This window comes from Micropterus salmoides, unplaced genomic scaffold (genome assembly GCF_014851395.1).
Source record: "Micropterus salmoides isolate LMB-PRFRI ecotype aquatic unplaced genomic scaffold, ASM1485139v1 Ms_hic_scaffold_10, whole genome shotgun sequence".
NCBI classification, from domain to species: Eukaryota; Metazoa; Chordata; class Actinopteri; order Centrarchiformes; family Centrarchidae; genus Micropterus; species Micropterus salmoides.
Genome location: NW_024040041.1, coordinates 12,158,470 through 12,181,079, shown reverse-complemented (window position 1 = coordinate 12,181,079; position 22,610 = coordinate 12,158,470). Strand labels below are relative to the sequence as shown.

The 22,610-nt window shown below is 43.7% G+C and overlaps 1 protein-coding gene across 1 annotated transcript in view; it reads left to right on the top strand.

Moving 5' to 3' along the window:
- The window catches only part of cacna1ha (calcium channel, voltage-dependent, T type, alpha 1H subunit a), a 126,905-nt gene extending 104,982 nt beyond the window's left edge, over window positions 1-21,923 (top strand). The window contains exons 28-38 of the mRNA XM_038696460.1: window positions 1,902-2,053; window positions 2,715-2,824; window positions 3,377-3,510; window positions 3,818-3,888; window positions 5,239-5,317; window positions 11,514-11,635; window positions 12,467-12,625; window positions 12,841-12,981; window positions 13,203-13,371; window positions 16,127-16,290; window positions 16,393-21,923. Of these exons, the coding sequence (XP_038552388.1) occupies window positions 1,902-2,053; window positions 2,715-2,824; window positions 3,377-3,510; window positions 3,818-3,888; window positions 5,239-5,317; window positions 11,514-11,635; window positions 12,467-12,625; window positions 12,841-12,981; window positions 13,203-13,371; window positions 16,127-16,290; window positions 16,393-17,850 (2,759 nt within the window). The 3' untranslated portion in view covers window positions 17,851-21,923. The remainder of the gene's footprint in view (window positions 1-1,901; window positions 2,054-2,714; window positions 2,825-3,376; window positions 3,511-3,817; window positions 3,889-5,238; window positions 5,318-11,513; window positions 11,636-12,466; window positions 12,626-12,840; window positions 12,982-13,202; window positions 13,372-16,126; window positions 16,291-16,392) is intronic.
- The last annotated feature ends 687 nt before the right edge of the window (window positions 21,924-22,610 follow it).

The window sequence follows — 22,610 nt, the reverse complement described above, 5'->3', positions numbered from 1 at the left end:
AAAATACAAGCACATGCTGGCAGATGCATCACAAACACACCACCTATTGCAAGTCCAAATGCTCGCATTACATACAAGTATTTTGTGAGGACTTGTTCTTTTATTGTGGTTATGTGTCACAAGCTGAAGAAAAGAGAAGAACAAATTGGTAGAAGCACATGATTTTTATTGGCAGATTCAGAAACCCTAACAGCACCACGATTTGGCCAAAACACAATATTATATCCAACTACCCAACACATCAATCAGAGAATTACACTAGAAGGCGGTATATGGTGTGAGCAGACATCGCTCTTTTCATCTTGTGTTAGTAACATGTCTCGCTGGTCTAAAACTGCTAATGGTCCAGACAAATGTAATCTAATCAGCTGTCTCAGGGAGGACAACTCCTAACTCCAGTGTTTGGCCATGTAATCGGTCTCCTCAGATATCAAAACAAGAAAGTTTTAGACTATTGAGATTTTTCTTATGACTTAAAAATTGCTATAGGGATTTCATTGAAGAGAAGCGCCTCCGGTGTGTGTTCAACATCACAGTAGTGTTCTGCAACTTATGAAATTATTTCGGAACATGAACAGTGAAGCGCAATGGATGGATAGATTTGAATTTGTTAAAAACAATAAATATATTGGTATTAATGGAAATAGTACTTATTCAGAAACATGTAATTCATCAATGTTTGTAAAAAAAACTGTGTTGTTGAACGTACCCTGCGCAGCCCCTCTCAACCTTAGACGTTACATCCTTTACATCAAAGGCATGTAAGCATGCAGTAGATAGACAGGGCATGATGTTATTGTGAGGGTGACATACACGTGCACGAACACACACAAATACAATCATCAAATATGGACATGTGAGTGCACAGTCTTCCAAAATATAGCTACATATGTTTACACCATTTTTAAGCGCGTCTTGATGAACGTCAGACATTACTAAGTTTTGTTCATGATTACAGTTACACTTAAAGTGTGTTTATTATAAAGAAGCAGTCACAGATCTCACAGTTCCCTTCTAAGAAGGACCAACACACCTAACAAAAAGTATAGTGTAGGGTTTTTACTTTCCCATTTAGGTCAGAATAAATACATACCCTGATTAGAGACAATGATCTTGTAAAAATGCTCCCATTGCAGGAACCCTCCACACCTGCCATTTCTTTTAGTCCAATACAGGGGTAGGTCAAGGATCTGTTTCCCAAAATCACTCACAAAAATGACCTTGCAACAACTCCCAAACTTTCTTCATTACACCTGGTAACTTACTACACCAGAAATAATAAAATCTTAAACAAAACTAGGTGATTTCTTGGTGAGGAGAAGTTGTAATATGTATCCAAGAGTGAGTGATTTGAGCGAACTGCAGTCTGTCCTAATATTTGATCCATATAAACCATGTCTGCAAATTATGAAATGAATAATATAGCCTACCTGTGACTCTCATGTCCACTCTTTTTGGAACATCCCATACAGGCGGTGGTGTGCACAGACTGTCTGTGAGGCAGGGGCGGTAATGAAAGAAGGGACACCGCCACAGTAAGCAGGGTTATAGTAAGGGCTCATTCACAGTAGACATGAGATGCCAACGGGGCACTTAGGACGCTCAAGCGCTCCCCTGATGTGATGTGTGGGCAAAAACTGGAATACCATTAAGGCACAAGCATATTGGTTGAATAAAGGTATTAGAAGGGAACTTTTGCAGCCTGAGCAGTGGCGGCTCCCCTCCCTGGATCCCTGGACCTTCCTGTGCTCACCACTGGACACATGAAAAATATAAATGTCAGAACACTATTACTCACAGTTGCACTCTGTCTGTCTGCGTCTTGACATTTGTCTCCCCTTGTGCCGCTGTTGCATATATTTGTTTGTTTGTGTGTGTGTGTGTGTGTTTGTGTGCTCCAGAGGCCAAGCAGAGGCCTTACTATGCAGACTACTCTCCCCTGCGTCTGTCCATCCACACACTGTGTACCAGCCACTACCTGGACCTCTTCATCACCTTCATCATCTGCATCAATGTCTTCACCATGAGCATTGAGCACTACAATCAGCCACAGGTAATGTTTCTGCACGTACACACACAAACATTATAGTTACCTGTAGGGATAGGTACCAAAAAACCTATATTAGGATGGTTTTCTGGCTTAGAAGCAAGACACCCTCCTCCTGGGCAGCCATTCAATTCCGTTTACCACAGCTAGAGGGCATTTTTACTTTGCCCATTGTAAAATAAACTTTTTCATACACGTCTAGCCGTGTTGGCTAGTTTTAGCTAAGTGGTTTTCTGCGTAAAGTGCCACAGTAAAGTGCAGCCCGCCTTCCAAAAATATCTGTGTTGACTCATCCTCAGCTTAACACTCATCGGAAAAAATAACATCACCGCCAGAACTAGGTTAATCACAGATTTAATTTTTTTTTTCCGAAAAAAGCCAGCATGTTTATTTAGTTAGAAGAAAGTTGTTGATGTATTTTTGGAGAGATGCCACAGTCCTCACTGATAGCACTGGAAACCTCTTCTATAGTCTAATTTGAAATGACTTTGTTCTTTTACATGCCCTCAAGCAGCAAAAACACTTCCCAAACATTTCTTTTATTATTTCCACCAAAGATCCAAGTTTTATTTACCAAATTATAAAGAATTATTTAGTATCACCTCAGACATTGAATAAGCATCTAATGTAAGAAATGTTATCGTCTTCTGTCTGTTTGTGTGTTCAGTATTTAGAGGAGGTCCTGAAGTACTGTAACTACGTCTTTACCTGCATCTTCGTGATCGAGGCCCTGCTCAAGCTTACGGCATTCGGCATACACAGGTTCTTCAAAGACAGGTAACGCAGTGGGATGTGATTATCCACAACACCTAACGCTGTAAAATGTAATTTTGTTAAATATTGACTATATGTCATTGTTTCTTAATTACAGTATATGTGGTGTAAAATTAGGGGATTGGGTGGGTGAGTGTGTTTGTCTCAGGGTGCCCTGGCAGAGCCTTATCACAGGTAAACTCAGTGTTACCTCCACCATAGAGATTAGTGGGTGGGCTACCCATTAATCTCAGCAACCTGCTCACTAATAAACCATCAATGGACAGGCAGCAGCATTACTTATTCTCCTTCTTCTACTCATGTACTCCTGTTCTAACCTTTCAACTCACAATAACACTTACTGTTTAGAATAAAAGATTACACCTTCTCTGACTAATACCACCGACTTGTACATGAAATGATAGGGGAAACTCTGAGTTAGCCAACAGGGAAGTCTGTAGAGGCTGAAATGTACTTTCTTGTACTGTACTGGAGTAACACCAGGTAATGACTCTTTTTTTCCCTTCCACGTGTCTAAAAACAACTGTTGAACAACTTTTATATGTGTGTGTTTAGGTGGAATCAGCTGGATATAGCTATAGTGGCGTTGTCCATCATGGGCATCACCCTGGAGGAGCTGAAAATGAGCGCAGCACTGCCCATAAATCCTACCATAATCAGAATCATGAGAGTACTCAGAATAGCACGAGGTAGAAACACACACAGACACATAAACCATAACTGTTTATCTAGTAAGCTGTTGTTACATCATAGGCTACATCATAAATGTATTTATTTATGTTGTGAAGCACTTTTTATCACCATATTTTTTATTGTATATTCTTGTAAATTAAAAGTAAGATCTGAAGTTTGTCATGGATGCCTCGTGGCTTCTAGAAATAAACAGTGCCTCCTTGCTGTGGTTGCAGTACTAGTATCCTGCCATGCCTTTGTAAATCCTGCAGCAAATGGCCAACAGCAACAACTAGCTAAGACTACTTCTGTGTCTCTCTGCAGTGCTGAAACTTCTAAAGATGGCCACGGGGATGAGATCTCTGCTGGATACTGTCATGCAAGCGCTGCCACAGGTAAACACAGACTGTGGGGTCTCAAAACACAAGAGCGATTTTGTTTTATTCATGATTTCTTTTTTCATGAATATAGGGTAAATAGGAAGGTTTTGTTCAGAATAGACAGCTCTCTGAAAGATTTATGCTTGTTGATGAATATTTAACTCCAGTCATATCCGTCCACATTACAGAATTTGTATTGTGAAAATGCATTTTCTACTTCCTCCTGACTAACTCTCTACAGCTGAACTGTGCCCTCCATTTGGTTTTGCTTAACAATTTATTGTAATCACAAACGTTCAGCAATACACAATTATTTAGCAGTGTCTTAAATGATGAATTGTAAATGATCTTGAGGGTTCTCCACAACTAAGCAAAAAAGATCTGTTCTGTTCTGTTACTGTTACACTGAGTACATGGAGGGTTAAGAGAAATCAGTTTCATTTAATGAGTGAAAGAGTTTGTTCACTTCCTGCAGCATTTTTGCATGGATTAGACCTTGATCGACTTTTAGAGTCAGACTGCACAGCCAATGTCCTGGCCTGCCTTTGCTTGATTTCCATCCAGTCGACGCATTATTTTTAAAGTATGTTGATGGCCGTTGTGGCTGTTGTATCTCAGGTCTCTCTCTCCTGCTGCGTGGCACAGTTCTTGGAGGCAAAGAGCAGCTGCACGGAAGACTATGATGCACATGCCGTGACAGACTTCATTGTTCTGCTATTTTTCTAAATGTCAAGGGTGCAGATATCAGGGTACAGAGTGCACAAGAACAGATTTCAAGGAACTGGATAAAAGACAACACACAGGGAACTTTCTGATGGTATGATGCGGATGTAGTCATAGGAAGTGAACGTTCACAGGGTCTCGCCCAAAGAACCTTCAAGATCACTTTATCCCACCAGATGTCCCGGTGTACTGAGTTAGAAAGCTTCTGTCATTTCAGATTTTTTTATAAAACATCAAAACTAAGAAAACACGTCTGCCAGTCCATTTTAAGAAGTCTTAAGTCGTTGTATTTAGCTGGCCTGTTTTATCTACCTTGCTAATGTGAAGCACAAGTGTGTGCCCTCAGTGTGCACAATGCACAGTCCCACTTCGAAAAGAGGAGTGTCAATGAGGATGTCAATGTGTAACCTACTGGAGCTTGTATTGTGTGGCAGTATGGTATTTACATTATATCTCAGCAAAGATTTCACTTCGGTGCAAGACATTTTTGTAACAGTGTTCTTTCCATGTAAAATGCACGGTTAGATTAGTGTCCAGAAATAAATCTTAATGTCTTCTATTCCCTGCAGCTTTAAACGAGCAACATTTACACTGTAGTGTTTTGGAGTGCAGAGGGGGATCTAACATGCATGTTGCTTCCAGGTGGGAAATCTTGGTCTCCTCTTCATGCTGCTCTTCTTCATCTACGCTGCGCTGGGAGTGGAGCTGTTCGGCAAACTGGGTCAGTCACACTACTGGCAGAACACACACACACACACATGCACCACGGTCCACAAGCTCCAGCAGAAAAGGTTTTTGAATCCACTTATTACTACCACAGTCACGACTTCCAGCAAATTTCCCTGCCTGAATTGTCTCGGTTGACTCCTAACTCTCTACCCCCATCTGTTTTCCTCTCTCTCTCTCTGTCTCTCTCTCTCTCTCTCTCCACCACACTCACATCAGAGGCCTGGTTCTAACAAGAAAAGATCACATTTGCATGATCATTTATTTACATTTATTTACATATTGCTTCCTCAGTAGGGCAGCTCCATCCAACTCATTTTCTCTGAGAGCAACAATGTGTGAGGGAAGAGGATTAGTAAAAAAAGGCATCTGGGAGGACAAAATGAAAACAACTTGGTGATGAAGAGGTTGTTTTCTGTGAAATGTTATTGTGCTTCTCGTCACATTGGGAAAAGGAAGGGATGTATGTTTCCAGTTTTATAAAGTAAGAATCTGTTTTTGTTTTTTTCTTGCTATGATTTTTGTGTTTGTCAAGCTGCTAAGAAAAGCTTTTGGATGTGGCGAGCACCGTCTTTTCCCTGTCTGTGCCTCCCTATAAATGCTGTTTCAAAGCTTACAAAGCTGAAGGAGGAATTATATTTTGGTACAGGCTTGTAAAGAAGTCTGTTGGAGAACATTGCAGTACAGCGTGGGGAAGATCACGAATCATTACTTTACCTCCACAGTGAAGTTGTTTATCATATTGTGTTGAACCAATTTTTGCCTAGTCATTACTGGAGCTAACAGTATTTGGTCTTCTCGCTCCATCATAGACATTGTAAGTGGTTTCTGGTATTTCACACTGATGACCGATTGAATTCAAAACACGTCTCTTTCCTGCTTTTTATGTAGTATATATTTCACATTAAAGATTTTCAATTTTAAGGAACTTTTTTTCTTTTCAAGAGCTGATGTGTTTATTTGTATGTAAGCTGACGGAGAATACACAGCGAGCAGATATAAAGTAGTAAAGGCCTCCACTCGTATGAGCTTAGTGTGGGCTTAAACTCCACAAAGTGTTGTGAAATAACTAGCTGCCAATAACTGGCTTAATTGGCTCACGGAATCGTTTACCTACCTTTAGAAAGGAACAAAGACATTTTAAAATTCATCTGGGAGACTCAAGACATGGGTAATATCTACCACACTGCTAAAGTCTGGGAATATTAAATATCTGGGTGTCAATATTTCCTCCAGGCTGTCAGAACTGACATGGCTAAACTACACGCCTTTACTTAAATCAATAGAGGATGACCTTGTACGTTGGACATCATTACCTATATCACTCATGGGAAGAGTCTCCACCATAAAAATGATGGTCCTACCTAAAATCAATTACCTGTTTTCAATGTTACCCACCAAACCCTCTGCTGTCTGGTTTAAATCACTGGACTCAAAAATCTCAAAATTTTTGTGGAAAAATAAACCCCCAAGAATAAGTTTAAAAACTATGCAAAAAGCAAAAGACTGTGGTGGTTTAGAACTGCCAAATTTTTATCATTACTTCCTGTCCAACAGACTACAATATATCTCAAAATGGATCAATCAGAGCCCCCTGGACCACTCGTGGATGGACATAGAACAAACATTCTGTAAGGAAATTAAAATTTCCGATATGCCATTCATCAGTTCCAGCATCAAACGTCACTAACGTCATAAACGTGCTTTAAAAGCATTAACATAAGCACTTCCTTGGCAGCTTGGTGGGAACTTCTCAAAATATCTGGGTCTTCACCTATCCCATGCAGATTTACCCCAATCTGGAATAATCCTGACATCCTGCAAAATAAGAAAACACTTATGGCGGTGGGGGTTGGCGGGGGGGGATGCTCGTGGTGGGTTTCGGTCCGGTGGTGAACGTGCGGTGTGGGTCACGGTGTAGCCGTGGGTGGGGGTCTGTGGTCTCCCTGGCTGCGGGCTGGTCCTTTATCAGCTGGTTGGGGGGTGTCTCCTCTGGATTTTAGTGCCCGGACTGGATGCTTGGTGGTTGTACGGGGATCCTGTGTGGGGAGGGATTGTGCTTTGGGGTGTGTCAATGGTTGTTTTGCAGTCGCGTCGCGGCCCTCTGGATTGTGGTCATGTTGAGTCCTAGGGGCTGGGTGCATCTGCTGACTTCCTAGGGTAGAGGGGCTGTTGCTGCTGTCGCGGGGTGAATGCTGTCTCTTTTCTTTGGGGACGGTGGGGGTGTGTGTGTGGGATGCTTCGCTGCAAGGGAGAGAAGGGCGCGGGGGTGGGGGTCTTCTGGCCTGACCTGGCCTGAGTGACATTGCCTCCTGGATGTGGGCGGACCTTCGGGTCTGGGCTGTTGGGCCGTTCTGTCCTTGGGCAGGGTCCTTGCTGCTCCGGACCTGCTCCCTTGTAGGAGGGGGGAGGGGGGTTGTGCCAGCTCCGATGGCCTGGTGGTCTGATTGTGTGGGAACGGTGAGGTGGGGGGGTGGCAGTGGGGCTGCCGGAGGGGCCCCGGCGAGGATGGGGGATTGTTGGACTTTGGGTTGGGGCTGCGCTGACCTGCCTCGGGGTTGTGTGGGAGTCTGAGGCTCGGGGCTTTGGAGCCTCTGGGTCTGGGGCGGGTCTGCGTGCTGGGGGGGCTGGGCCCCCCTGGACCCGTTCTGGGGCTGGGCGGGGTTGTCGCTGACTCTGGGGTGCTGTCGGTGCTAGAGGGGCTCTTGCTATAAGCCCTGGGCTGGAGGGAACTCGCGTCCTCCTGCTTAGGGGGGTGGGGGACGGGACTGAATGATGGGACCAATCAGGAATCTGGTCCCATCATGAGGAGGACCATTCTAGCCTCCCTATGACCTCCTTCACCTTTCCCCCTTTGGTCATGTCTCACAACATACACCCTTAGGACTCTGTGGGGCAGGCAGGCTGCAGGGCGTTTGGTGGGAGGGGCTGCTTTATTGCGGCCTCGCCCTTCTTCCTCCCCCACTGTCCGCCCCGCACAGAGGGTTTGGGGGGTGGTAGGGGCACGATGGTAGGCTCCACTACCTGACAGTTGTGGGGTGCCTGTGTCACAACTACCCTCCAATTTTAACTTACCACACACCTTGTCTTTACTCCGCCATACAACACTTCACAATCCATGACATGCACAAAACAATACATTTACAGAGGCGGGGGTGCTGTGGGGTTGGTGACGGACTTGCCTGATCTGGGGTGGGCTGGGGGGGTCGGGGCTCCCCTGGCGTGAGGGCCCGCTTTTGACCTAGGGATCTGGGGACTCGGGCTTCTGGCTTTTGCTCATTTCTGGGCGGGTGGTGTGTCCCTGGGCCTGGGGGGCCTGTTGTCTCCTCTCCTCGCCTGGGCCCTCTTTGGCAGGGGTGGGGCTCCCGCTGCTTCCCCCTACCAGCTCTCTCACAGTGGGGGCATTCGGGAGTCTCTGGGGCACATGGCCGGTGTTGTCGGGGTAGGTTTTGGTGCTCCTCCTTGGGGTTGCTTGACTGGGGGGGCTGGGCCACCGTCCGAGGATGAGATCGGCCTCGGGGGCTGCTGGCACTGCCTGCACTCTGGGGAGGGATGCCTCTGGCTGGGCTGGGGGACTGTTGGCCTGGTTCTCCCGAGTTATCGCTCCCTGGCGGCGGGGAGCTTCCCGGCACGGCTTTCTGCTGTTCTTCCTTGGGGCGGGGTACAGCTTCCCCCGGGACATGCGGTTGATCCTGTTGTGGTTTGGAGGGCTGCGGTGGGATTGTAGGGCGATTGTAGATGCATCTTGATGCATTGTGCTTTTCCCTGGGCAGGGTCTCTGAATGGCTGCTGGGCGTTTAGTTTGTGCATTGGAGTCCGGGGGAGGCATTTCCTCGTTGGCTTGGAGGGACCAGTTTGCGTCGCTGTTTTGCTTTGTTGGCCTCGGATCCATGCTTTCCCATTTCTCTGTCGGCGGACTTTTATTGGCGGGTGCACGGTGACCTGCGCGGCGCGTTTGCTGCCAGGCTAGGACATGCTGCTGGTGTTTCTCTCCACTGGCTTTCGTTGTCGTGTTATTCCGCTCGTTCTCTCTCGTTTGCCCGACCTCGCACGCGGGATTCGCATGGGGCTGCTGGGCATTGGGTGTTGCCTTGCTCGCGCAGTGTGCATGTTGGGCTCGTCACTTGTGCATTAGTGTTGATGATTGCGTGGCATTTGGGCGTTTTGGTTGTTCGCTGCGCGGCGGTGGAGTGCTGGGTGGGGGGGAGCAGTGGTCTATTTTGTATGCGTGCCGCGGTCGGTCCGGGCGCTGCTCTTCCGCGGGTTACGCTTCTTGTGTTCCGTCGGCATTACATTGTCAACTGGCAATTTGGGTCGGGGTCTTCCGCATTTGCATCGCGGTGCATCTGGGAGTCTTTGTTTTTTGATTATTTTCCTTTTTTTTTTCTTTTTCCCACCCCTATTGGCTACTGGGGTTCTTGCCTGCCTGTTGCTGAGGTAGGTGTGGCACAGCCGTGACGTCCCACTCTCACTAACAACTACATTCAACAGGCTTATGTGCACACACATGTACACACACACATACAGACACATTCACCCACACGCACACAGACACACACAGTCTCACACATAGACACAAACAAATTTAGGTTGTCCCTGGTAGAATTATTCCTGATGCTTTTCTTTCAGTTACTTATTTAAATTAATTGTTATTATTCCAGCTCTCGTGGCTGTGCTGTGTTGCTTATTTAGTGTGCTTGACTGTTTCTTGTTTTCATTTTTCTCTTAGTTGTCATACTATGTCAGCTGTTCATTGCTGCTGTTCGGCTGGTTGTCTTTTACTATTATTATTATTTTTATTGTTTGTTTGTGTTTGTTTGTTGTTTTTCTCCTCCCCAAGCCCCCCTCTCTGTTCTATTGCAGGTTTCGTTGCTTTCTGCAATTGGTGTTTCCCTCTGCTATTCCCTGTTGTTCCCACCTTCCATCCCCCTTCTCTCTTGTCCTTTCTCTGTGCTGCCTGTTTGTGCCCCCCCATCCCCATGTCTGCCCCCCTGTCCTGCCCGGTGACAAATCAAAACATAATTAAATAAATAATAAAACAGACAAAGGAGTATATTAATACTCTCTTGTTAAAGTAAAATCTGTCTGGCACAATATGGTATCCAGGTCATCATACTCTCTACCAGGCTGCTGGGCAGGGCAGGTTTTTAAAAAAAAAAGAAAAAAAAAAGACATGGGTAATATCGTATGTTGGCATTCCACTCTGACTGTGATGTCTGTGGAAGGCTAAACAGTTAAGAGAGTCATATGTAATGAGGGTTTGGGTGTACTCACAGCTTTGGATCAAGTTGCTGTGCCGATAGCAGGTAGTATGAGCATAGGTGATTCTGAATATATTTCAGTTTGAATCTAAATATAAACCAGATGACTGATGTCTTGAAACCTAATACCCAGATGAATCCCAATTTCCACCCCCATCCTCTTGCTGCTGGGCCATGACTCAGACTTGGGGAACTACTGGAGCAGCTATTAATAACACACAAATTTTTAGCTTATATCCACATGCTTAAGTTTAAACTGGTTGTATGTGGTTACCATCTAGCACACTTTTTTCCTCTCTGTCCTTTTTGTGTTTTATAAAATAAGATGTTGTTGGTGTTATTATCGTTTAGTCTCTTAATGAAATGGCTACTGTATGTATGTGCATTTCAGTCTTGCATGAAAAGCGCTGTATCAGTAAAGATTGATTCCATTTGTTATTATGGAAAGTTGCCCTTTTCTATTCCTCTGAGCTACACACTGGCATTCTGAAAACCTCTCATTTTCCTCCTGGTGGTCGATCCTTAGAAAAAGAAACAAGGTACATAATACTCTAAGGACTGTCCCGTTCCTCTCTTGCTTCCTGTTAATGTGACCTGGGGTTAGATACAAAGGAAGATATCTTCTGGTGGCTGTTATGATTCTGTTAACAGGCTCCTGAGCGGCTTTCTGTCAAATTGACCCTGAGACTGATTGAGACATTCCCCATCCTCCAGAAGACAGCTATCTCTTCTCCTCTCCTCTGTCATGTCCACAGGGAAACACTGCTTAGCAGCTGTTTGTGTGTTCAGTGTGCAATGCTTTAATAGGACTAAAGCAGGACTTTCTGAATGGGGCACTGACACTTACATGATCATGTATGCTCACTTTTTTAACAACCATGTCTGTAGTATAGTGTAACTAATGTCTGTCTATGTTTGTGTGTTGATTAGATTGCAATCCCAACAACCCATGTGAGGGTCTGAGCCGTCACGCAACCTTTGAGAATTTTGGGATGGCCTTCCTCACGCTGTTTCGAGTGTCCACTGGAGACAACTGGAATGGGATTATGAAAGTATGAAAACACACACACACACACACACACACACACACACACACACACACATAAATTATGACTAGATTATCCCATAACCACAGAGAGTGCAATGACCTCTAAAACCAATTATTAATAATAAAGTGGCTTAGCGCCGAGCAATGTCAACACTTTCACATCTTGATTTTTACTTCATTAACAAATGTGATGTATGATTAATCATCCTTACCTGACATGATATAAATAGGTCAACTGATACAAACAAGGACAATATTGAGAATGATCTTTTCCTGGCAGATTTTTCATGGCAGATTTTTCATGTCATAATGTTGAATTTATATGGATTTATAACATTTGGGATTTGTAGGATTTTTCAGAAAATGTGTCAAACGCTAACGTGAAGTGGACATAGATACAATTCAATGTCTGAGAGCAGTCAGAATTCACCTGTCAGCACCACACACATTCTACATTTAAACTGCAGCTAAAAAAGACATCTCCATCTCCATTTATTATCACATTAATGTTTATTTTATTTATTATTTATGTATTATTTACATTCACACAGACAGTACATACACACACACATATTTGTGGATTTAGCTATTTATGTCACACAACAGCACATATTTGCCAGTTTGACTATGTTTTGGTTTCATTCCGGAAGAAAACAGTCAAAGAGTGGATGTACATTAAAGGGGCATTATGGAGTTTCCAGCGGCCACTAGCGGTGCGGTTTTAAGATTGTACCTACCTGTAATAACTGGCTGTGTGCACTACTCTGTTTCTCTTGCTCCCTTTCTCTCTTTTCTGTCCCTCTTTCTTTCTGAATCTTTCTCTCTGTCTTTTAAGGACACACTAAGGGAGTGTCATCCAGAAGACCGCCACTGTCTCTCCTACCTGCCTTTGGTCTCTCCAATTTACTTTGTCACCTTTGTGCTCATGGCCCAGTTTGTGCTGGTCAACGTGGTGGTGGCTGTTTTAATGAAGCATCTAGAGGAAAGCAACAAGGTACAGTAACTAGAAAGACTAAGACCAAGACAGTGCACAAATACAGACATACATAGACACTTATGTGTACATTTGTGAACAAAGATTATATAGAGGTTATAGAGACACAGGACAGATAGATTTGATGTACATGTACCACATAAGATTTGTGTATTGGTCACTGTCTCATTAGTACCTTTGGACCATTTTAAGGACGTTTTAATCTACTTTTGCAGGAAGCTAAAGAGGATGCAGAGATGGATGCAGAGATCGCCTTGGAAATGGCTATGGAGAGGCAACGCAAATTAAGCACAAGCTCCCACAACAGTTCAGTAGCAGGGACCTATGTTGGGCCATGTCCCCATTCACCTGAGCAGGTAGGAAGGACTTTACCTAGTTAAGTTTAGCCAGGAAACTTGACTAACACTGAAACTGTAATGTGTAACGGAAGAAAGCAGGCTGCATGTGGCATGTGTTCCTGAAAGTGTCCTTTTAATTCATTAATTCATTGTGAAACAGTATACATTGCAATATTCAGTGTTACTGCATGAAGACACAGTCAGTGCTAGAGCTGTGTGGTCTCTGTCTCCCCCTGTAGGAGGAAGAGGCGCAGTACGGTGACCAGGACCTGCTGTCACCAAGGAAGATGTCTGTATCCAGGATGCACTCTCTGCCGAATGACAGCTACATGTTCCGACCTGTGCGGCCTGCCAGCGCCCCCTACCCTTTGGAGGAAGTAGATCTCAGTCCCCAGCACCAGCATTCAGGTAATTTATCTGTTCAGGATTTTAGACTTAAGGTTAGCATGAGGTTATGGTTCTCTGTCTATTTTTTGTATTAGACAGCCACTGACATTGTTCTAACAGACACTGTTGCTAATTCTATTTAATAGACGTCACAGGGACTAAGATTTTTTTTCATGATGCATGTATGTTTTTAGCACCAAACTAAAATAAATCCTCACAACCACATCTGGTTAATGCTATGATTTAATTTTTATAAAGGACTGAAGTTCCAAGTACGTTAGTGTAAGTATGTGGTTTGTATGGAACCCTGGGTCCCCCAGTAGTTCTCATGTCTAATCATTAACTACATGTAAGATAAATGTGTGTTAAGTACTAGTTCCCAGTGCTATTAAAGCACCAAACCGGAATTTTGGGAGCTTTATGGAGCACTGCCAAATCAGGAATAATAGGACTGAGTTATAGAAGCTTATGTTATCCCATCATTTTACAACTTAGGGATTCAAAATCCTCTAAATATGGAAAATGGCTACTAGTTACACAACGTAATCAAGACATGATGCACAGATTGACAAAGATGACAGTGGCATTGCAAGTTGTTAGTAAACGGCGGGAGACACCAACAAATCAGTCCCACAAATTCCTCTTTAGGATGCTAATTATGATAATCAGGCAAAGCACAGTTAAATGTACCATGCACAGTTCTCAAATAATTATTTTGAAAGCAGAGCTATAGTTTTTCAATAGAAAAAAATAATATATATATATATACAGATTGAAGCTCAGAGACAGGCACAGGTATTGGCAGAGAGAAAGCTTCGCTGAACTTCCTGCTGCTGGGAAGTTGAAGTGATGATAATCAAGTGGGAGGTAGTACAAGAGCAAAGCTGATTCAGAGCTACTGTAGGATAGTTTGTTAACAGAAAAGATGTTTGTTGTGTCCTTCAATGCATCAGATTTGTTTAGAACGTTCCTTTGTCTTCAGGATGTAATATTTGTAAAATGTATTGACTAAAGAGCAATTGCAGTGAGACTGACATCTCTAAATCATCCTTTGTAAAATCAAAGATAACATTACATAACATCAGTGGTGCTTTTCTTTCCAGTTCCGGCTTGGGTCTTTAAACGCAAGGCAAAACAAGACACAAGATAAATTAGAAGCAGAATAAACATGCTGAAAACGCTACTCTAAGCACTGACAAGCACTGTTTTATCTGCAGTCAGATTCTAATGGCATGTTGTGGCCAGGCTGTGGACAGGCCCTGCTCTGTCCCAAGGTACTGACTGTAGTGGATGAGCTGGTTCATGTGAATCTCTGCAACCTTCACACAGGCTCATCTGCTCAGCTTCGGAATGGCCGAATACACGACGGGAATGATGGTTAACTTACTGGCCAAGCTGCAAAGTCAGAAAACTATACACATAAAAGTGTAATTGTCACAGCTGCGGTGATTTGTCTAATGTTCTCTGTTTAAGATTAAAACTGGCAGGTTTATAATCAAGTGGCTTTACAGCTTGGCCTGAAAGTACCAACTGAAAGTGAACTTGTTTAAGATCTAACTGACTTTGCTACAATGTTTTAACCTGTTTTACTGTGATTACATCTGAACTCACAGGTGAAATGGGCATGTGTGTGCAGAATGCCTAAGACCCTGGTTACACAACCTCACAGCAGTTATTGAATACAGATTGAATGTATGATGAAGCATCTCCCTCCTCATCTCTATGCAATCAAACTTATTTAGTGTTGACGACTTTCACCATGACGTGTAAGCCCCAATCAGACAGAATGCGTTATTTGCAGTGAGCGGCGCCTTTTTTAAATTGTATTCTATTGGCAGTGAGGCTGTTTATGTGCGCTGGGCACCTCGCCTTTTAGGCGCCTGCTGCATTTTTGAAGGAGTGCTCTGAGTGCACAAAGTTGAAAGAAATTCAACATCTGACGTCATTCTCGTTTTTTACCATTGTCCAATCAATGAATGGAGAGGGCCCTCAGGTGTGGGAACGTAAGTTTAGATGTTTTTAGCAACAAAAGACACAGAACTGTGAGTTGTGATCAAGTTTCTGCTAATATGACAGTTATTAGCTGCAAACCAAACATTACAGTGCGCTGGCGCTATAATCTTTGATTAGACTGACAGGACAGCTGATTTGGTAGTTGCCTAGTGAAATAAAAAAACGCAGCGCACTGCTCTTTTCCAAGTTCAACCGAAAAGGCACCTCTTGTTTTTAAACCTGCAAAACGCTTTCTGTCTGATCGGGGCCTTAGAGTGCTACCTGTTATCAGGGTCTTAATGCTCCCTGGCACGATTATCTAAACACAGTCACATGGAACTGTTAGTGCAACCAGGATCTAAAGCAGAATATTGACCTTGTATGACTATATTCCTGATTATCAGCTCAGTGCTGCTACTTTACTGATGAGCAAGCTGCTGAATGTGCTAATGATTTTTCATTCAGAAAACACTCTATTTTGATAGCAAATTTGAAGCAATTGTAAATGTATTAAAACTGAAATGTTTAGTTGATTGGTTCTTATTGCTCATATCCAAATATTCTATCAAAATAAAGTGTTAGTCATATTATACTTTTTTAATCGTCACTCAAATATAATAACGTTTTATTATTCCAAAGTGATAGGGAATAGTCAGTCGCGCGTGTATGTGTTTGTCCAAATATGCATGTGTTTTCTGCAAAAATGCATGTGTTTGCACTGAGAGTGTGTACATGTGGTTGTCTCACATGTATGATTCAAACACTTTACATTTCATACTTTCAGGCTCAGTGACGTCGGTCCACTCCCAGCCATGTGAGAGTCGCGCACTGCTGCAGGTACCAGACGTTTCCCCGATTCACCCTCGGCCACCTCCCACCCTCACCCTCACCCTGCCCCGCATTGCCCCGCCCACGCCCAGCCCCTCCCCACGGTCCCTGCGCAGACAGGTGAGAGACCCCATCTCAGCTGCCTACATGCTTACATTGACACATTCACATATTTCGGTGTTGGCGTCCATTCATTCATGGTGGTGTGTTTTTATGTTGCAGGTGGCACTTAAAGTGGACTCTGTGGAGTACCAGGGTTGTGAGCAACAGGAGAGGCCCAGCCCTGATATACTGCCTCCCCCCTCTCCTTCTCCCCTCTCTCCTCATACATCCTCCCCATCTCCCCTGCCCCCTCCACCTCCCTCCTCCCCCTCAGCCCTTTCTCTCCCACCCTGCTCCCCTTCTGCCTTCCCTCTCCCTCCTCCCTCTCCCTCTCCCTCTCGTCTACCCCCTCTACTGTCCTCCCCCTCTTCCCTACCTCCTCCGCCATCTTCCCCCTCGCTTCTTCTCCCTCCGCCTCCCTCCCCCCGCCTCCCCCTGCGCCCTCCCAGCCTTCGGAGACCTAGGCCGCCCTCTGCTGCCTCCCTCTGCGACCCTGCAGATGAGGAGGTGTATCACATCACCAGCTCAGCCAGCCACAGGTGGAGAGCTGAGGAGGGAGGAGGGCAGGAGATAAGAGGGAAGGCCGGCCGCAGCCACTCCCTCTCCCCCTACACCACCCCATACCCTCTAGATTCCTACTCCACTTCCTCCCCTACTCATCCCCCGCTACCACCTTCCTCCTCGAGGAGCGCGCTCAGTCTGCTTGGGGCGGGATTGAAGGACCGTGACTTTAGGAAGGGTCTTAGCGTTGACAACCAGGGCTTCCTGGACAAGCCATTATCATTGTCTGCTGGTAATCCTGATGATCAGCGCCGCCACTCAATAGAAGTCTGCCTCCCACAAGCTGTGATCACCAGTGATGACCAACACTTTACACGTGAGGCCCTGCGGTCAGAAAGGGGTGGTCAGGCATTCCCTGTGAGGGTGCAGTCAGTCGGGGGCGGCCACAGAAAGAAGAAGATGAGTCCTCCTTGTATATCCATCCACCCGCCCTCAGAGAGGGAAAACCCCCAAGTCGCTTCGCCCCCGAAACTGTCTGACTGCAGCATGATGCTGAGACGCAGGACACCGTCCTATGACTTGACCCCGCACACACCGTCAAACACGCACACGCAAGACGTCTCGGCAGATTCACAGATGCACTCCCCGATGCACATGGTGCTCACACCCATCCATGTACCACTGCAAGCACACTCATCAACACACACACTGACACCCTCGCGGGCATCTACTCCAGCACCCACTCAGACATACATTCCACCACATGCATCCACACCCACACACCCACACATCCCGATCAGCCCAAACATCTTCATTCAGCCTCATGCACCTCTGGTCCCAAATGCGATGCCTTTCGCACAGACACACTCCCTCTCCCCTGCTGCAAGGCACTCCCCTCACACAGGAGACTACGTCCCCCTCCCTCAGTTCACCTTCGACCAACCACAGTCCAGATACATGAGTGGCCTGTCAGCTGGCCTATCAGATGCTGATACAGCCACCTGCTCTTCCCCTTTCGACAACAGACTGGGAAGCAGTGCAGGAGTCAGTGCAAAGAACCGGAGGACCGCCCAATGAACATGGAGCATTGCCTTCAGGGAGTGAATTAATTGGTCCAAAATCTCTAAAATTGGATAGTGGAGCCTCTTTGAAAGAAGTTTACTGAAAGAGGGATTTTTTTTGTTTTTGTTAAGATGAATACTGAAAAGACATGACTTATTCTCTCCAGGGAGACCCTGGGACAGTCCTGTTCATGAATAATAGAAAATGGATCCATTTTCCTAAAGAAGAGGAGATCCACTGAGGCTGTACCAGTCAAACAGTACCCACTGTACATGGTGTGTTTGAGACTTACTCCAGTAACACACCAGGACTAAAGCCACCTAACTCCGTAGCCAAAGTTTTTTCTGACACACTGTCCCCACCCACGCTAGTCAATCAGGAAGCAGCGTCTGGCTGATAACCTCTGCCCTTTACAGGAAGTGGTTTGTGAAATGCGAGCGTGGGGGGGAATTGTGGGATATGCAACTTCAGGTTTTCTACAGAAGTTCTGCTTGCCCCTCCTCTGCTCCCCGATCACATTGATCAGAGCAGACGCGCGTGTGTGTGTGTGTGTGTGTGAGCGTGTCTGCGTTTTCCTATGTGCCAGTATTGTCAAATCTGTTGTCATGGAAGTCGGCCATGTAATTCTTACGCCTGCGACGACAGAGAGGGGGAGCAGGGCAGAGCTGTAGTGTATGTTTATCTGTGTATCTGTGCAGTGTAAATAAAGGAAAATACTGTATTTGGTGAGATTAAAAATAGCTCTATCCATATGCACATATTTTTATAGAGATCTAAAATGTTTTTTGCACACAAATTTAAATTTCAAGTTGCTTGTTTTTCCTCTGTTGTCTTCTTGTGAATGTATGTTTCTTTTCAAAACGGAGAGAGCAGGGAAGGAGCTCAACCCTCCTCTCAACAGGCCAGCTGAGGTCGAGAAGTGGGATTTTATTTTTCTATTTTGAAAAGGAGAAATGGGGTGTGGTGTGTTTCTGTAGCTTTGTCTCAGATTTCTATGTATTTGATGTCTAAATAACAGTCTTAAGAAGTGGGCTCAGTGATGCAAGCCAAATTCATTTTAAGATGTTTTTCCACACTCAGACTACTGACTAGGCATGTGTGCTGACTCTCCACAAATTCAATACTAAATGTGGCTATTATTCTAAATGAATCACAACGGGTTTTGCCCTTGAAGTGAATTAAAAATATAGTAACATATATGCAATACAGAAAAACAACTGTCCTTCGGTATATTTATTTGTGCAGATAGGTTAGAAAAGAACAACTTGTAAGCAGATAAATATATATGTGGGCTGCTGGCTTTGGGAAAATATACAAAATCCAGTGTTACCCTCTTGAAAAGTATAACCTGCCATCACTGAACCCTCCTTCTACAGCTGTTTTCAAGCTGGATCAGCTTGGACACCACTTTTGTACATCTAAAGACAACCAAACTAACTAAGTTACTAAATATGTGTAGCCAGAGTGCAATAATAATATATACTTGTGAAAAATATAGTAACATCCACACTACATACCACAACTACACTTTTGTGTTCGTACATACTGTAGAACTACTATATATGATATAAACCCAATTTTATATGATGATTGAAAGTATTTCTATCTCTAGTGTTCATATAGGTACGTGCCCCCTGCGTGTGGCATGGGCATGGCTGGAAGCTGTGTTAGGTAGTGTATATTTTTTATTAAAGCTCAGGCCCACCCGCTGAGTTACTGTAAGCAGAAGAGCATCTCAGCTTAGGACTAACCAGTTTATTCCCTCCCTTGATTTTATTTTTAACCCACCAGATTTGAAACCACACACCATATTTGTTACCTATATATCAGTTATGTTGAATTAACCTATCCACAGAATCATGTAACCTCCAAGGTGTGAATGACAAAGAATGACAAGCATTTTCCTTCCAGTGGCTGAACGTTTTCTTACCAAGCCATACCTTTATTCTGACACAGCACAATATGTGTTTTTGTTTTCTAATTTCTTGTGGTTTGGCACAAGAAATTAGAAGAAGATAGATGAGAAGCACGCTTGTAAGCTACTTGGGTACTTTCAAAGGCAGCTGGCTGGGACGGCGTCTTCATATCAACATATAACATGCACAACTCCTCGGTTATCTGAGAGAAAACCAAAGTGCTTTGATGTTGTACCATAATCACCGGAGGCCCAGTATTTCTCATAATTGTGCAATGGAAAACATAAATAATATCTGATTAAGTATTGCCAACCATATTAAGTATTTGTGATTGATTAACAAGATGATAAAGGTCTCTGAAGGTCAGTAAAAATTCTTAAATAGCCAGTTCGGCAACAAGTAAAGCCTTGTCTCTATAAAACAAAAATTTAAAAGCAGAGGACAGCTATTTTTATGATAATTTTTCAGTTACACAATTGGCCTGACATTGTGCTAAAACTAGCGGTAAAAAGCTGTAAGAGAGTGCTGACACCTACAGAAACCCTGTCCAAATTATTATCAGATTATCATTCTCTTTCAACACTCATTAGCTTTACGCCTCCCAAGCAAAATGTAGGGGGGCAAAATTGTGATAGAAAACGTAAGGAAAAAAGCAAAAGGAGAGAATAAAACGATTGAAATGTTAATTATGCCACAGGTCAATTACCTTTGACCTTTGGGCACTACAGCGCAGCCCTGTGATTGGTTGTCATCCTTGGATAAATCTACATTCAGAAGTACAGTGCTGCTGCTGTGAGCTGAGGTGACAGTCAGGCAAAAAGGACAAAGTTCGATAATGGTTTGCATCTTGCAAAGACAGAATGAAAAGGTTTTAGACAATGAAATCACAATTTGGAAATGTTGCTGCTGTCTTTTGATAGCACTCTTCTTCCAGTTCTGACATACAGAAACACATCTGATGCCGGATTCTGAGATGTCCTCCCTCCTCTACATGGCACAGTTGGTCGTCCCCTTGTTTAAAATGATTTTATTACAGTATGTGCTTGAACACACTGTTTTTGTGTAACTACTTTGTCTTGTTTCATGTCCTCTTCCTGCACAGATTGTCAGCAGGAGGTTTTAAGTTGTCTGAAGACAGCCTCTTTCTGGCTCCCTCTTATTTGACTTAGTGCGGACAACCCCGATATACAGCATAATGCCATATTAATCCACACAGTTTGGTAGAGTGACTGCATAATTGTTCTTACGATTTACAGATCTTTGGATCTCAGTATTTAAATCCTGTTTTTGAGGAAACAGTTTTGATTATTGCATGTTCTGATTTAAGGAAAAAAAAATGTTTTGGGAAAGAATCATCTGGATGTTTTAGAGATTTTGATATTTGCATTTTCAGATGTTTCCATTTGTAGACTACCTAATTGCACTGGGCTCTGATTAATTGGTATCTGATAAAATACTGATTAAATCACCCTGTTCTTTATTGTTCAATGCAATAGTGGGTGGTTATTTACTGTATGAGGACATATCTCCTCTTTATACAGTTTTATAGAGAGAAATGGCAACCTAGTTGGTTCTTTTTTTGTTCAGAACCAATGTTATTTAATGTTGAGGTGAACCTTTTTTCACTTTTCCTCCTGATACTCTAAACATGATGGTGAAACTAATTAACTGATGTATATTTTATGTAGGTGTAGCCTCAGCCCTGATGCTCTGTAAGGGACAGAAAAGGATAGTAATAAGTAGTGTTTTCTGGTCCGGCCTCACAGTGAAGCTGATCACGCTTCTGTCGCCGCAACGCCAGACTCCAGAAGGTTCAAACTGTGATAGAACTTGACTCTGATGAATCAGAAGCCTTGTGTTTTCATTCTTTCTTTTTTATAACCCTTCAGTGATTGGCCCAGGCACCCCCACCCCCAGACCCCCCCAAGCCTTACAAGGAGGGGAGGAGGTGTGTTCTGTCTGTCAGAGGAGAACCAATGTGTCTGCAATAATAAACCCTCCATTATTCCCTGTAACAGAGGGAGAAGGGAGGGGACAGGGGAGGTGTTTAAAGGCTCGACACACAGTCGGACTCTCTACATTGTATCGTTGCTGATTATTGTGTGATGACCAACTGTTGTCCTGAAGGATGTTTCCCTGTCAATTAAAAAAATACGATTTTTTTATTCCTGACACTTGTTGTCTGCTTTGTTTCTTATGTGGATGGTGTTAATTTACCCATTGATGAAGAATCCCTACTGTTTGTGCTAGGGTCATGTATTCGCCAATAGCACTGTATCCAGTAGGCTATAAGCTGATCCTTTAAACTGTTATAATATCAAATATCAATATCTGTGCTGGCCTCCAAAATTCATTATCAATTAGGCTATAGTGTAAAAGAAACACCAATTTTCAAATACATACATACATACATTCCAAATATGGATCAGCGAGTACATCATATTTTTACAATATCTGCAGTGTCTTCATTTGGTCTGGATCTCTTGTCAGACAACACACTGCGAAAGTTAATTGTTACAAAGTTGTTCTTGTAGGAGACACGCTGAGGTGTTTGGATTAGGTGTCACTTCAAGGTAGATCACAGTGTAGCCTTAAAGGGGGATATTAACTATTGAAATCAGATGTTTTTTAAAAGGTGCAGATGATTACAAAAGAGAACAAGGTATTCGGCACTGATGTTGTGATGTCTCCTGAATTGTTCCAGATACTCTTGTGTGTGCAGTAAGTGCTTATTTCTCCAACAGTTTAGAAATGTCAACTATTTCCAAGCTTATTCAATTTACGATAGGGAACAAGACCTCACATACAGTACATTCTTAACAACATTAAGTTTGTTTTCCTCTTGTGTGGTCCCACGTC